Source organism: Epithele typhae (genome assembly GCF_022376455.1).
Source record: "Epithele typhae strain CBS 203.58 chromosome Unknown BXZ73scaffold_3, whole genome shotgun sequence".
Lineage (NCBI taxonomy): Eukaryota > Fungi > Basidiomycota > Agaricomycetes > Polyporales > Epitheliaceae > Epithele > Epithele typhae.
The window spans coordinates 1,208,163-1,222,519 of NW_025954194.1; the positions used below are offsets into that span (position 1 = coordinate 1,208,163).

General features: G+C 59.8%; 5 protein-coding genes across 5 annotated transcripts; 3 read left to right on the forward strand and 2 right to left on the reverse strand.

Annotated features, from left to right (window-relative positions):
• Nucleotides 1–198: 198 nt before the first annotated feature.
• On the forward strand, nucleotides 199–1,842 carry BXZ73DRAFT_87317 (uncharacterized protein; the record flags this gene model as incomplete). Its single annotated transcript, XM_048024515.1, has 5 exons — nucleotides 199–605; nucleotides 644–1,019; nucleotides 1,040–1,271; nucleotides 1,332–1,436; nucleotides 1,475–1,842. The coding sequence occupies 5 exons, from the start codon at nucleotides 199–201 to the stop codon at nucleotides 1,840–1,842; spliced, it is 1,488 nt and encodes a 495-aa protein (XP_047882769.1).
• Nucleotides 1,843–3,674: 1,832 nt separating this feature from the next.
• Nucleotides 3,675–5,190, reverse strand: BXZ73DRAFT_73934 (protease; the record flags this gene model as incomplete). The annotated part of the gene is made up of 5 exons (XM_048021957.1): nucleotides 3,675–3,725; nucleotides 3,786–4,471; nucleotides 4,533–4,703; nucleotides 4,765–4,961; nucleotides 5,021–5,190. 5 exons carry the CDS (start codon nucleotides 5,188–5,190, stop codon nucleotides 3,675–3,677), a joined length of 1,275 nt encoding a protein of 424 aa, XP_047882770.1.
• A 38-nt stretch (nucleotides 5,191–5,228) lies between these two features.
• On the forward strand, nucleotides 5,229–6,413 carry BXZ73DRAFT_96903 (uncharacterized protein; the record flags this gene model as incomplete). The annotated part of the gene is made up of 5 exons (XM_048027197.1): nucleotides 5,229–5,235; nucleotides 5,676–6,105; nucleotides 6,174–6,227; nucleotides 6,282–6,311; nucleotides 6,368–6,413. The coding sequence occupies 5 exons, from the start codon at nucleotides 5,229–5,231 to the stop codon at nucleotides 6,411–6,413; spliced, it is 567 nt and encodes a 188-aa protein (XP_047882771.1).
• A 323-nt stretch (nucleotides 6,414–6,736) lies between these two features.
• BXZ73DRAFT_87319 (uncharacterized protein) lies at nucleotides 6,737–10,694 on the reverse strand (the record flags this gene model as incomplete). The annotated part of the gene is made up of 6 exons (XM_048024516.1): nucleotides 6,737–7,402; nucleotides 7,458–7,844; nucleotides 7,916–8,833; nucleotides 8,891–10,312; nucleotides 10,359–10,473; nucleotides 10,525–10,694. The coding sequence occupies 6 exons, from the start codon at nucleotides 10,692–10,694 to the stop codon at nucleotides 6,737–6,739; spliced, it is 3,678 nt and encodes a 1,225-aa protein (XP_047882772.1).
• A 1,005-nt stretch (nucleotides 10,695–11,699) lies between these two features.
• BXZ73DRAFT_73936 (CyP450 monooxygenase) lies at nucleotides 11,700–13,737 on the forward strand (the record flags this gene model as incomplete). The annotated part of the gene is made up of 10 exons (XM_048021958.1): nucleotides 11,700–11,889; nucleotides 11,939–12,068; nucleotides 12,118–12,306; nucleotides 12,362–12,626; nucleotides 12,676–12,796; nucleotides 12,862–12,875; nucleotides 12,937–13,208; nucleotides 13,261–13,389; nucleotides 13,447–13,593; nucleotides 13,656–13,737. The coding sequence occupies 10 exons, from the start codon at nucleotides 11,700–11,702 to the stop codon at nucleotides 13,735–13,737; spliced, it is 1,539 nt and encodes a 512-aa protein (XP_047882773.1).
• Between the last annotated feature and the right edge of the window lie 620 nt (nucleotides 13,738–14,357).

Below are 14,357 nucleotides of genomic sequence, written 5' to 3' on the forward strand. Positions count from 1 at the left end.
AAACGCCCTTGCGAGTCCTTCATTTGCTTTTCCCGCGGACACCTCACTTATCGTCCACGTAGACTTCTCATTGCTCACCCTTCAATGTATCGATAGGATGGCCCAAAAGTGCCGCTTCCCAGTCGTCCCATCTTTCTCCACTACACTTGACGTGGCGCCCGTTGCTCTCCTTTCTTCGTCTCCGCCTTTGAACAAGCAATGTATTATCGTGGCGTTGCTCCGAATCCCCCCTTCTTGGTCTACAGATCAAACCTCCTCGACTGCCCGTTTCCCGCCCCTACCGGTCGCTTTCACTTCGTCCCCACCAAGACTGCCCGCGGAGTCTTCAACACATCGCTGAATTCCGTCTGGCCTGTCGTTGGCCCCCATATCCGCGATCACGTGAATGCTCGGAAAATCAAGTACTCAGTCATCGTGCCTGCTCGCTTCGTCACCCACGACCAGGAAGGAGACACCATGGGCCCTGTCGTCGTCTGGATGTTTGTTTACCCCAACTCCACAACGGCCGAAGATGCCTTCAACGCCACCCCGGGTATCCTCAGCATTCTCGACAGCCACGGAATCCAGGGAGCATCCGTAGAGTGGTCTGAGGGTGTCGTGGAGATGTTAAGTAAGGCCCGTGCCTCCTCGACACCGCGATAAGGAAACCCACATTCCATCTGCGCTGCTTTCTCACCACTGCGCTCGGTATGTCGGTCACCAAGGATGAGATGGAAGTGACCGACGCTCAGGGAAGCGTCGCATTCTTCTTCCACGAAAACCAGGACGAGCACGGTGCCCCTAGTGACAAGGTCTTCGGAGTCAGTAACTGCCATGTTCTCCACGGGAGCCCATCCGTGGACTATAAGCTCCATCCTGCTAGTTGCCGTATCCAACGCGTTCGACTCGCTGGCTTGCGTCGATACCAGCGCGGACTCGAAGAGACGAAAATGGCTGTGGCTGGTCACGCTAAGAAAGCCGAAGGACTCGTGAAGCAGATCGACCTGTTGCAGCAGACGCCGACGATCGACGACCCAAACGTAGCAACCAAGTTAGCTAGGAAGCGGAGGAGTTAGCAAAAGCTCACTGCGACAGGAGCGTGGTGGAAACCTTTCTTGTCGACATGCAAACCAAATGGAGCGACCTGGATTTTCGCAACATAGGGCACGTCCACTGGGCTCCGAGAATCTCTGTCGACGTCCAAGATACTAACTATACTCGGGATCTGGCGACGTTTGAGGTCGAGGAGAGAAAGTTCAAGCCTTGCTTCAAGGGCAACGTCCTCGATTTGGGTGTGTCATGACCCCATGCTCTCATACCACCGAGTCTAACCGACAGACTCTTCTCAGCAGGTCATTATTCCCCCGGCGAGCTTGCGGGAAAATTCTACTCCTTACGACTCGATGATCAAAGGGCGTTCAAGTGGCCTTTGAATGGCCAGCTCAGGATCAAGGGATGTGTCCACGCGACGGCTTGGCTACTCCCAACTGCACAGATAAGAATGGCCACCCTTGTTTTGTCGTCATGAAGGACGGCAGCACCACCGACCTGACGGTCGGGAACCACGCCGGATTGGAGGCTTTCTTATGCAACCCTCAAGGCGTCGAATCAGTAGATCTCGCTTTCTTCAATTACTGCAGTGAAGACCGTCCGTTTAGCACACGCGGCGATTCGGGCTCGCTCATCGTCAATGGCAAAGGAGAAATGGTTGGCATCCTCCACTCCGGCATATTCAGAGAGTCCACATTCAATAAGCGCCATGCCACCTTCCCCCACATCAGCTTCGCCACCCCTGCTTGGTGGGTTCGGAAGCAGCTGAAGACCATGTATCCACACGCCGACTTCGACCGTACGACCTTTTGAATACACACCACGGGCGTCCTGCGCTCTGTCTTCACGTCCTCTCCCTTCCAGTTTGTGTTCGCGACCTAGCATGATTTCTTCTATACCATGTGGATCATCACAAGCGGACGTAATGTAGCCATATAGTCATTGTCAGTATATCATTGGGTTTTTGCCTCGTGCATAATATTACGCCGCCTTGACTGTTGTGCTGCGCTGTACGTCTTCCTGCCGGGCAGCTCGCGGTGCCAGTGTGTCTGGAACCGCGTCGTGTGGTCAGGCCGATCGGGCGTTCCAGGGGAATGCTCACGTGATGCCTGTGCTGTACTTAAATCGTTGTGGCAGATTCCGCACAGCACACCGCCCTTGCCATCGCCCATCGCCCATCGTCCCCTCGTCGCTCTCTCATCCGTCCTCTCTCATCCCGTCGCTCCCTCTTACCGCCTCCTTCTCGCTTACCCTCTAGAAGTCATCCACCATGTCTTTTGGAGCCGCAAGGAGAAGACCGCCATCCCGCCGGTGCAGCAGCCGTCCATGTCTGAGGACGTCAAACGCAACGAGCTCTTCGGCAACCGCGGCAACAGCAGCTCCCCCCGCCCTCCCAGCAACTTCACCCGCTCGTCCTCGTCGACCTACGTCGCCAGCCGCGACGGCGACCCGTACGCCACCGCCACGCCTCCGCCCCGCAGAACAAGTACGGTGGAGAGCGCTACGTGCGTCAGAACGCCGTCGGCGACGCCTACTCGCGCGGCGGGGGCGACGTCAACCAGGACCGGAGCGAGCTCTTCTCCGGGTACCAGCCCCGAAGGGCGGCTCCGGCCGCTTCTTCGACGACGGCCCCGGGGGCAGGCCCGGGCGGCGGGGCACGCCGCCGCCGGGCGAGGAGAACGAGGAGGACGTGGAGGGCATCAAGCAGGACCTCCGGAACATGAAGCAGGACTCGGTCAACTCGACCGCAACGCGCTCCGGCTCGCGCGCGAGGCGGAGGAGACCGCGCGGAACACGATCGGCAAGCTCGGGTCGCAGTCTGGTGAGCCGTCCGTCCTCTTCCCCCGCGCGTGCTGCGTTCCGCCCGTCCCCTGGGGGCGTCGTGCGTGCGGAGGGGCGCTCTCCTGGGCGGTGCTGACGCGAAACCGAACCGCAGAGAGGCTCGCGGACACGGAGCGGCACCTCGATGTCTCGAAGGGCCACTCGCTCCGCGCGACGGACAAGACGGACGAGCTGAAGCAGCTCAACCGCTCGATCTTCCGGCCGGTGATCACGTTCAACAAGGACGCGAAGCGCGCGGCGCAGGAGGCCAAGATCCAGGCGCGATACGAGGACGAGCGGGAGAACCGCGAGAAGGCGATGGGCGACATCCGCGACACCCAGGACCGGCTCGGCCGCGCGGCCACCTACGGCCGGGGCGAGGACGAGAGGAGGGGATCGGCGGTGGGGGCAGCGGTCGCTTCCGTACCGCGGCGCAAATGCAGCAGCGCAAGGACCAGCGCAAGCGGTACCAATTCGAGGCGGACGAGGAGGATGACCAGCTCGAGGACGAGCTTGACGACAATCTCGACGAGATCATGGACGTCACGAAGCGCCTGAAAGCCCTTGGCTCGGCGATGAGCGGCGAGCTGGATACCCAGAATGAGCGTATCACCCGCATCACCCAGAAGACGATGGTCTGGACGAGCTCTCTTCAAGAACACCCAGAGGGTGAGTCAACTCCTGTTGAGACCATGCCTCTTGTGCTGACCACGTCCACAGCTCAACAAGATCAAGTAACCGTATACCTCTTCTTTGGACTGGCAGACCTCTGTCTGGGATTGTTTTCAGAATTTGATTGGTTGATGTACAATGTGTGTAGATGTCTATGATACAAGCTCTAACGAGATCTCTGCAGTGTCCAGCACTGCGAAATGCTAACGATACAGTGTGTGTGTGATCCTTCTAGGGCAAGCTGATCTGGGGCAGAAACCAACGGTGTTGGACTCGAACGAGAAAGCGGTGTAGACACCCTTCATGAAGCTGTCGCCGAGCAACCAGGTGTTCGCGCCGAGGCCAGTTTCGTGGCCGGCGATGGCGCCGATGCACATGCCCGGCTGGTCGAGCTCGCCGAGGTTGAAGTTCTCGGGGGCGACGACCCAGTTCCGGCCGCCCCAGTTGAAGGCGACGTCGGAGGGAGTTTCGTGGCAGGGGTACGAGTAGAAGCCGGCACCGGCGTCCCAGAGCCTTGCTCCAGGGATCGTGCTCCAGAATTTGGCGACGTCGGCAGGGGGGCCGTAGATGAGGGTGGTGCCCGAGTCGATGATGGCGTCGAAGTGGGAGGTGAAGACGGGGCGAGAGTGCTCGAGCAGGGAGCCGCCGGAGATTTTCCAGAACCCGGTCTTGCCGGTGACGCTATGGCGCTCAGGGGGCCGGCGCACTGCTTGAGGTCCTGGCCGCCGATGACGAGCTCGGAGGTGCTGACGGTGAGCTTCATGCCGAACTCGGCGGAGGGATGAGGTGCTGGGCTTGGCCGAGTTGACGAAGGGCGTCTTGTGCATCGTCGAGAGGGACTGGTAGGCGAGGCCGAGGATGCCGTCGATGGCCTGGTCGATGAACGCGTCGGACATGGTGTCGACGGCAGACAAGAACTGGTTGTTGACAGCGATGCCGGCGAGAGTGACTGCGCGTCGACGAAGCATCAGCGTTCCCCGCTCGAATCATCGAAGGGGGGAGGTACACACCAGTGTCAGTGTAGACGGGGCCCTTCGCAGTGGAGCCGTCTCCGTATTTGATGGAGAACTTGTCCTTCTGCAGTTTGCTGGTGTGGGAGTGACCAGGCGAGTACTTTCTCTTCCGGTCGCAGGAGGGCCCTTTGCAGTTCTCGGACGGGATCCAGAGATCGGAGGAGCCGGCTGGAGAGAGGTGAGCGGCGCAGGGAGCGGTGGACACGACACACTCACTGTCAAAGTCGACGTAAAAGGCTGGGAAGGGGTCCGACGGCGATGAAGCCAGCCCAGTACGATTCGTCCTCGTCGGTCATCGGCTCGACGTGGGGGAGCTGGCGCGCGTGGGGCGCGTGGTGCTCGGCAGGCGGGAGGAGCTGGGAGCCGTTGCTGGACGGATCGGGGCCGACGTTGTTGTGGAGGTTGATGAGATTGTTGCGGTATTTGCTATGGGCGGCGGGAGATCAGGAACGGCGGAGGACGGGGGATTGGCGAGGGCTGCTTACTTGTGATCGTGTGCGACCTGGCGGAGGGCCTTCTGGTGATCAAACCGGCCATCTGCAGTCGTGAGAGACTTGCGGTTCGGCGCGGAGATGCGGCGAATCGCGCTGTCTGGGGTCGGTGCGGCCAGCGCGCCCAGCGCGAGGGAAAGGAAAAGAGAGGAGAGAGCGAACATTGTCGTGAGTGGATGTCGTGAGTGGATGAGAAGCCGGGATGAGAAGTGAGAGATGGGAGCCTGAGACTGACCGGCGACGACGCAGGGTATTTATCCATTTCGTGCAGACGGGGAGCGGTGGACGCGGTGGAGGACAGGAGCCATCCGCGCGCGGGAGACTGCGGGCGGAAGAGGTCGAGAGACGGAGAATGGCCGCGCGCCCCTGACGGGCCCCCGACCCGAGCGCCGCGCCCCTGCCGGCCTTCCCGGCGGTGGCTGTGACGTTTCCGCGTCGCGGGGCTGCACCCACGTGACCGTTCCTGGCCAACTTTGGCTCGGAGCGCGGTCGCGGATGTCATATATCCGCCCCCTCCCCTCGAGCCCGCAACAACGTCTTGCAGCGCAACGACTGATGCCCCCGACACGCCCACCACCGGTCGCCCTCTGAACCCCCTCCGTCCCGCCCGCAGTCCCGCCCCTCCTCTCCTCTCACCCGACCTCCTCAGTCCGCGATGGAATCCCCACTCTTGCATTCCCCGACCCGAGGCCCTCTACCTCCGATGCTGCGCTCGAGGAAGCCGCGTCCCTCAGCACCAAAGCCCGCCAGCTCGGCGCCCGCGGCAGCTACTACGAAGCCGAGCGGCTCTTCCACCAGGCCCTCGAGCTCGTCAGCCCCTCGACGCCCTCCACGAGCCCGACGTTCGCCCGGCTCTCCAACGGCCTCGGCGAGACCTACCTGCACATGGGCCGTCTTGACGACGCCGAGCAGTGGTTCTCCAAGTCCCTCGACGTCTCCGTCGCCATCCGCGAGTTCGCCGAGATCGCGAGCAGCCGCGAGAACCTCGCCCGCGTCCAGCGCGCCAAGCGCGAGCTCTTCAAGGCCAAAGCCCTCCGCATGCTCGGCGCCCCCGACGACATGCGTGCAGCCACACCAGCGTACGCCTTCCGCCCCCCTGTCTCTCCTTGCCGCCCTGTTCACGCACTCGTTCTATGTCTCTCTGCAGTGTGCTGGGCCGCTGCTCCGGTCTCCGGACTTCTGCATCTGCGGAGGTTGCAAGGTCAGTCCAAATCCGTCTCTCTGCATGCCGACCGAGCTGACCTCCTCGGAACAGACTGCCTTCTACTGTTCTGTCAACTGTCAGGTATGTTTGCCTGACTCGGTCGGGATTGACAACAGGTGCTGACCCTTGGCCCAGAGGAGCGACTGGGAGGCGCACAAGCGGCGCTGCCGTCGCGGTCTCTAGCGACCTTCCTCGTCTATCTCCCAGGTATACCCCCCAGGATCCCCTCCTGTTTATAGTAGATAATGTCAATAGACCGTACTGTACCTACCACTTACCTCGGACCTTCGTCTTCTTGTCTTCCCATACGCATCTTCCGCACGTGGCGCTCGTTGTTGTATCCCTGGCTGTAGTGGCGCGACCCCCATCCTGTAATCAGAGACCAACACACCCCACCATTGCATATCCAACGCCATGTCTAACAAGTCCACATCACGCGTGCTGATCCGAGTCTGACATCAACCCCTGCGCCGATCACAACCGACGAACCCCCAACCCTCGCTCGTCTATTTGAAGCCCATCCGGCGCGCGTACTCGCGCTCCTCCGCCGCGGTGAGCTCGTCCGGGCCCGCCCAGTTCGCGGAGCTCGTCCGCGCGCGGAACCGGCTGTGCCGCGTCTTGAAGATGTCCTCCATCCGCAGCGGCGCGACGGCCCCGAAGATGTCGTCCGGGTTCATCGTGCTCTGCTGCCGCAGCGCGGCCGCGATGTCCGGGCTCTTCGCCCAGTCCGGCAGGTCGCGCCGCGGCCGGTCCTCGTCCTCCGAATCCGAGTACTCGCTGTTGATGTCCGGCAGCTCAATCGTCTCGCTCGCCACGCGCGGGGGCCCCGGCGCGGCTGCTGCTGGGGCCGTCGGGCGGCTCGGGCCGGCGGCGGGAGCGGGCTCCTTCGCCTTGCCTTTCCCTGTCGCGGGCGCGGCGGCGGCCTTGAGGTTGTTGGCAGAAGGGACGTGTCTCACGGTCTTCGTGGCAGCCGTCTTTGGTGCGCCAGGAGTGACGGGGTTGGAAGAAGGACCGGCCGCGGGCTGCTTGAGTGCGGGTTTGAGTGCGGATTTCGCTGCGGCGGTGGAAGGAGGTTTAGTTTGACGCGGAGGCACCACTTCTTTCTTCTCCTTTGAGGGAGGCTTCTGCGCCGCGGGCGCATTGAGCTTGCGCTTCATAGTGTCGTCCTCCGACTGTGCGATGGGGTCAGCAAACGCAGCGAAGCAGCAAAGATATCCATCCGCTTACCCTCTTCGACATGGAGGTCGCAGGCCTGATGGGGCGCTTGTCCGTGTGCTCTTCACGTTCGCGCTTGCGACGCTCGGCGTCCTCCTTGATCTTCCGCTCCTCTTCCTGAGCACGGGCCTTCTCCTCGTCCGCCTTGCGCTGCATGGCTTGCTGACGGCGGTTCTCCATCTCCTTGAGACGAGTGGTCTTCTTATCTTGCTCCTCCTGCTGTCTCTTCGCAGCGGCGGCAGCCAGCTGGAGGCTCTTCACCTCGGGCTTAACCTTCTTGCCACCACCAAGCACGCTGCTGACCAGCTTGCTGGCCTGGCCAAAGAAACCGAGGTCCTGACTTGACGACGCTGACGACGTCATCGAAGCCATGGACTGTTGGCTGTCGCTCCTCGAAGCCTGTAAAGAGAAGTCCGTCAGTGAAATGCTCGTAACATAACAATCGGCTCGAGGTCAGAGCGACAATCCACCTGCTGAACGAGCTTGACAGTAGGTTTGCAGCCAGCTCTTCCCCCGGTCTGTCCGCTCCGGCTCATCGTCGTCATCTCCATAGCCACGTCCGCCTCCTCCATGGCTTCCTCTTCTCTCTGAGATTCCTCCCGCGCAGCGTCCGCAAGACGCTCCGCAAACCCGCGCTCCCGATCTTCCTCTCCCTGTTGTTCCTCCTCTTCCTGTGTCCGTGGAAGCGACGTCGTGAAGAACGGCTGGGTCGGCTGGTACCCGGTCGTGTCCCCGCCCTTCCGGCCCGTGCTCTGGCTCGGGAGCGTGCTCCACGTCATCGAGTCGTCCTTCCCGTCCGGGTTCGCGCTCGTGAACCCGTACGGCGTCCACTGGTGCTGCGGCCCGAACTTCTCGTCCATGCCCCAGCTGTCGTCGTCGCCGAGCTCGTCGTGCTCGTCCGCGCCCGTCTTGCCCTGCGACTGCGACTGCGACTGAGCGGCCGAGTAGGACGTGTCCTGGGTCGACGGCAGCCAGCCGGGAGAGTTGTCCTGGCGGTCGAAGACGACGTCGGAGAAGATGCTCGCCTTGCTGCTCTGCGCGGAGAGTGGCTGGAACTTGGTGCCCATCCCGAGCGCCATCGCGGCCGGGATCGAAAATGGGTTTGTGGTCGGCAGCTTGAAGTCGCGCGGGGGCCCGGGCGGCGCGTCCTTGCGCACCGTGCTCGCGGCCGGCGGCTTGGAGAACACGGGGCCGCTGGGCGCGATGAAGGTGTTGTTGCGCGAGGGGGGCGGGGACGTGGGCGGAGTCGTGGACGAGCTGGTGTCGGCGGCAACGGCAGCAGGCGTAGGCAAGGAGAACACCGGGACGTCCTTGCTCTTCTCCTTTCCTTTGCCTTGCGACGTTGGCACGAGGTCGGACACACTCAGCCTGCGGCTCGACTCTTCCGGCTGGCTTGGCTCGATTTGGGTAGGCTCCAATGCCGGCGAGGGAGACTTGCGCGCTACGTCCATCGCAGCGTCTTCGGACTTGTTCGACACCCCCAGTTCGATCTTGTGTCGCTCTGCCACGCGTACCTCTGCTGCTGCTCGCGCTTCAGCCAACGCGGCGGCGGCAATCCCTCCGAGGGACTTCCCCATGCTCTTGCCCGGCCTCGGCTCGGGTTTCTTCTTGAAGAGCATCGTGAAGACGTCCGTGTCGTTCTCGTCCGCATGTGCCTCGACAGGCGGTGCTGTCGACCGTGACGAGCTTGCTTCCTGCGATTTCCCGGATTGCTCATCGTCCGCTTCCTCAGGAGACTTCGATAGCCTCCGTGTCTTCGGAGCCCTTTCTTCCTCCTCCAGTGACCTGAGAACCGCGTGCGCGGCGTCCAACATCTCGCCGCTCTTCCGCTTCGCCGCACCGAAGGTACTTGAGCGCTTGTTAGTGATCTCGAGAGCCTTCGTTTCTCGCGCCTTCGAAAGCCATGACGTCGAACTGCGTTTCCCGAGAGCCGCGGGAGCAGCAGCTTGAGCGGTGGGCACAGTCGCTGTATCGCCGACTGGTCGCAAAGATTTGCGTAAAGGGGATGGTGCTGGAAGACCCGTGAAGTGAGCCAAGCTAGGCTTTCTGGAGAGGCCTGGTACGGGAGCGGAGGGCTCGTCACGAAGAGGCACGGTGAATTCTTCGTGAACGGTGGAAAACGTGGCAGGGAGAGGTGCAGTATGTGAATATTGCTCCTCTTCCACAGGAACGGGGGGTATCGACACGCGAGGGAGAGGTGCAGTGTGAAATTCAGCAGTATGAGCCGACGTAGACTGAGACTGAGGGACTTGAGGGCTAAGAGGCACGTCGTGGAATGAATGCGCTGATGCTGCTGTGGTATCTGCCGGCTGAAGTTCTGGTTCTGGGCTTGGCGCAATATCGAGCTCGTCTTCCATCATAACGTCCGGCGACGGAGGATCAATCGTATTTTGAGGCTGAAGTATACCCATAGCGTCGGGGGTGGGATTTGGGTCTCTTGACGGGGCTGGGGGCGGGACAGTAAAAGACGCACGACTTCGTTCGGCTAGCTCATCGTCCTCTTCAATCATCGAAAGCTCCTTCGCCATTTGCTGCACCTGTTCCATCGCTGTATCTTCCTTCGCGGCCTGGTGAACGGGAGGGTGAACGGGAGACGGCTCCTCCAACGGGAGAGAAGGCAGAGGTGGCCGCGTGTCGCGAATCTCAACTGCAGGTTCCGGGGCTGGGCTGTCGGCGACCGTAACGACCCTCTGGGTTTTCAGCTTAGCGAGGATGGCCGGTGGCTTTGGACGAGGCCGCTCTTCGGACGGCTGCCGGGAGGTCTCTGAATCTCGAACATCCTTGGGTTTGCCTTTCGTATCTTTAACTTGTAGCAGAGCCTTATGGAAGTCGTTTATGGGACCGTGATTCTCCTTGGCGTCGCCGTCCTGTTGCACGTTAGGTGGGGAGGATGGAATGGTTCCGAAAACCTACTTCGAGCGGTAATGACACTACTGCCTGGACTTTGCTAGCGGCAGCGACGGCCGAGCGAGTTGTAGTAGGCGCTTTCTTCTTGCGGCCGGGAGTCTTGAGGAGCTCGAGGACGGGTCTGCGCAACTCATATAAGACGTGCAAACAAAAGGAGCTAGTGGACACATACTCTTTGCGTGGGCCGTCAAGGAAGTTCTCAAGGTACATGTCGAGGAAATCAAACCCTTCGGTTTGAATCTGTTCGTGCAAGAACTGGCGGCCGGAATCTTTGGCCATTGTGAGGCGAAGGGAGTTGCACCAGGTGATGACGCCTGCTTCTCCGGGTCTTGAGCCATCCATGGTGTGCAGGCGGGTTCTCGAGGGACGAGGGGCAGCGAATGGCGCGTCGGGGAGGTTGAGGAAGGGGGAGAAGGGAATGAGCTGGGTTCGCGTGGTGGTTGAAGGCGCGTCAGTCATGTGACTGCGTCTGTGAAGTGGGCGACTTGGGCGGCTTTCGAGTCGGTTCGGAGCGCCGCCCGCTTCCCGCCGTCTGCCTCCGGGAGCCCTTTCAAGGCGACTTGTCCGCTCTAGCAGCGAAGCACCAGACGCCCGGCCGCCGCACACGCGTGCCTTGCGAGCAGGATGATACGGGCAAGACTGTGCATAAGATGCCATTCCGTCATCCAGGTGGACTTCGTGGGGTAAGCCTTCAGCTTCAGCCCACTCGGATTATCTGATCGAAGCTTGCCATCGCTGCTAGTGATCGTGGCAGAGCTCTAATACGTTTTCTTCTCAGCGTGGCCACTCTTGTTGCGCATTCCAAATGGCATAATGCCGGCACCGCTCCGATACGCTCGCTCCACCACTGCGTCCGACGTCGGTTACCACAACGTCAACTCGGCTATAGCGGGGCGAGGATAGCCCCTTCCAAGTTGAATGCGAGAGAGGGCACATTTCGGTTAGCCTGTCAGGGCATCTGCCTGATAAATCACTTGCACCACAAGAGCCTCTCGGTGAGTGCCTTACTTCTCGACCTTTACGCTATTTCTCACATGGTCTTGCTGTCTTCGGTTTGGGCGTCCACTCTGGTGGACATGCTGGATCCGCGGATTTGCCATACACATGTTAAGACCAGCGTTCTTGGCAATTCTTCACCAGGAGTGAACGTTTGAACCCTGGCGGTAACGGTATATCGGTGCGCGGTCCTCATTTAGTGTCTCCGATGTCCGATGTGGATGTGCTATGTGCACCTTCCCCGGTTCTGGTGTCGAGCACCGTCATAGCCAAGGTGGGCGCGTGCTTTATGTATAAATGCCCTGTTCGATCGTCGCAGAATCGTCAACCCCCGTCTTTCGCCGAGACTACATGATGGACTTGCAGCCTGCCGCCGCTCTTGGGTCCTTTCTCACCATCGCCCTCACGATTGCAATATATCGCAGACCTCAGACGCTCCCGCTGCCCCCAGGTCCAAAACCCCGGCCACTAGTTGGAAACGCCCTTGATCTTCCTCACACCAAACAGTTTCTCGCGTTCGATCAGTGGGCAAAGGACTACGGTTTGTTCCACTGCCTCCACTGCAATACCTGTGCTAATGCAGCGCGCAGGGGACATTGTCCATATCAGTCTTTTGGGTCAACCGGTCATTGTCCTTAACAGTGCCGAGGCGGTCACCGACCTTCTCGAGAGGCGTTCCGCCATCTATTCAGATCGTTATCACTCAACAGTCGTTGACATGTGAGTCGCGCACTTTTTACCGACGGTCCCATCTCACTGGGAATCCTAGGATCGGATGGGACTGGAACGTGGCCCTCATGTGTTACGGCACACGCTGGCGGCAGATCCGACGCTCCCTGCACGAGCACTTTCATCAGTCTGCCTCGCGCAAATTCCAACCCGCGCAGGTCTCCGGTGCTCGCGATCTTCTGTTCCGCATGTTGCAAAACCCTCAGAACTTTGTGCACGATCTCCGCTAGTAAGTACATGCACTCTACTATGGCGGAAAAACGACCGACATATATCTTGCGAAGCGTGCTCGGGGCGACTATTCTAGAGGTCTCTTATGGGGTCAAGGCCAAGGGTGCCACTGATGAGTATATCCTGATTGGGGAAAGAGCAGTAGAAGGGCCTACGAAGTCGCTGGTGCTCGGCGCCCTGTGGTGCGAATTCTTGCCGTTCTTGCGGCGACTTCCGTTTGGATGGCCGGGTGCGTCGTTTGCGCGGAAAGCTGTCCGATATCGGGGCGAGGCCATGGATCTGAAGCACACGCCGTTCAAGAAGGCGATGGCCGACATGGTAGGTGCTCTCGTGACCACGATGCCATCTCGTTACTCAATCGTTGCAGCAAAGCGGTACAGGGACCTGGTCTCTCGCCACGGACGTTATGACCCGTGACGACAACAACGACCTTCCTGCGAAGGACCGGGAAGAGCTGGCTATGAGTGTCGCAGGTGTTGTCTACGGAGGTGAGAGGCCTGTCAGTGCAAGCTCGAAAGATCGATCTGACATCGGGCTCTGGAATCCATTGTAGCCGGTGCTGACACAGTAAGCACTCCCACATCATTCATCTCCGCTGAGACCAACCGGCTCGATTTACGTCACCCAGAGCTTCTCGACTCTAGAGACATTCTTCTTGGCTATGTCTCTTTACCCCGAAGTACAGTGCAAGGCTCAGGCCGAGCTCGATGTGGTAGTCGGCTCTCACCGGCTTCCTGAATTCGCGGATCAGAGCCGCCTGCCTTACATTGTTGCCATCGTGAAGGAATGCTTGCGGTGGCAGAATGTCTTTACGCTGGGTCTACCCCACCGGGTCATGGAGGAAGACGAATACAAGGGATATCGCATTCCCAAGGGCTCCATGGTCCTCGGGAACGTTTGGTAGGACAGTGTGGAACTTGTTGTCCAACAGTGTGACTGACGAATTTTCCAGGACGATGACACACAACCCGGAGATGTATCCCGAGCCCATGACGTTCATGCCGGAACGCTACCTCAAGGACGGTGCGTTAAACCCGGAAGTTCAGGATCCCGGTGCCTTTGCTTTCGGTTTCGGACGCAGGTACGTAGGATTATCGGATAATTATCACGCAAGCGGCTGAGAATGGTTTGCTCGTAGAGCTTGCCCGGGACGCCACTTCGCCCTCGCTTCGATCTTTATCTACGCAGCCTCGGTGCTCCACACCTTCGAGATCCACCCGAAGAAAGACAAGGTCGGCAACCATGTGGAGGTGGACCCCACCGATCTCTTGCACGGAGTTGTATCGTATGCATTTCCTCTCGGCTCTCATCTTCACCCACTCCACCTGACACTCTGCACCCTCGCAGGTACCCCTCCAAGGTCGAGTGTGACATAGTCCCTCGCTCCGCAGAGGCCGCAGCACTCGTACGGAATTGTGCCATGCAGTAGCTCAATATAGGGCCCATGGGATCATATGAGCTAAGAGAAGTCTACAACGCTGTAACACAAATGAAAGTACATTGAATGAGACGTTTGCTTGACCCTGTGTTGTACGCTGGATATGAAGTGTCGCGACCTACCCAACGGGTTTGCTCGCCTTGTGTGTAGGAGTAGAACGGGGAGAATGCTACCCAAGGGAAAACATCCTAACAGGTCCTAGCATTTAGATTGAAGGGTACACCCTCACCGCACTTTACATCATGTATGACTGTCGACCGCCGCTCCGGCAGTATGGTTTTGCTTCACGCCGTGACACACACTTTACGCAGAGGGAGTTGTGAGAAAGTGACGCGAGCTAGCTACGTGCAGGAGGCGCAAACGCGATGTATACAACATACAAAGGTTGAGGGAGGGGGGTAGCCCGCCAAACTTCCTCAAATGAAACAAAAACACGAAGACCACAAAGGTCATACCATGTTCCCTTGAACTTGAACCTGGTATATTTATATCACCAATTTACAACGCGGCTAAAGGTGAGAATCGCGCGGCCATCCGTTCAATCCCGAGCTCCGCCAATCGCAAGGGCTCGTGGCGCATTCAGCTGCTCGTGTATTTCAGAGGTGAGATGC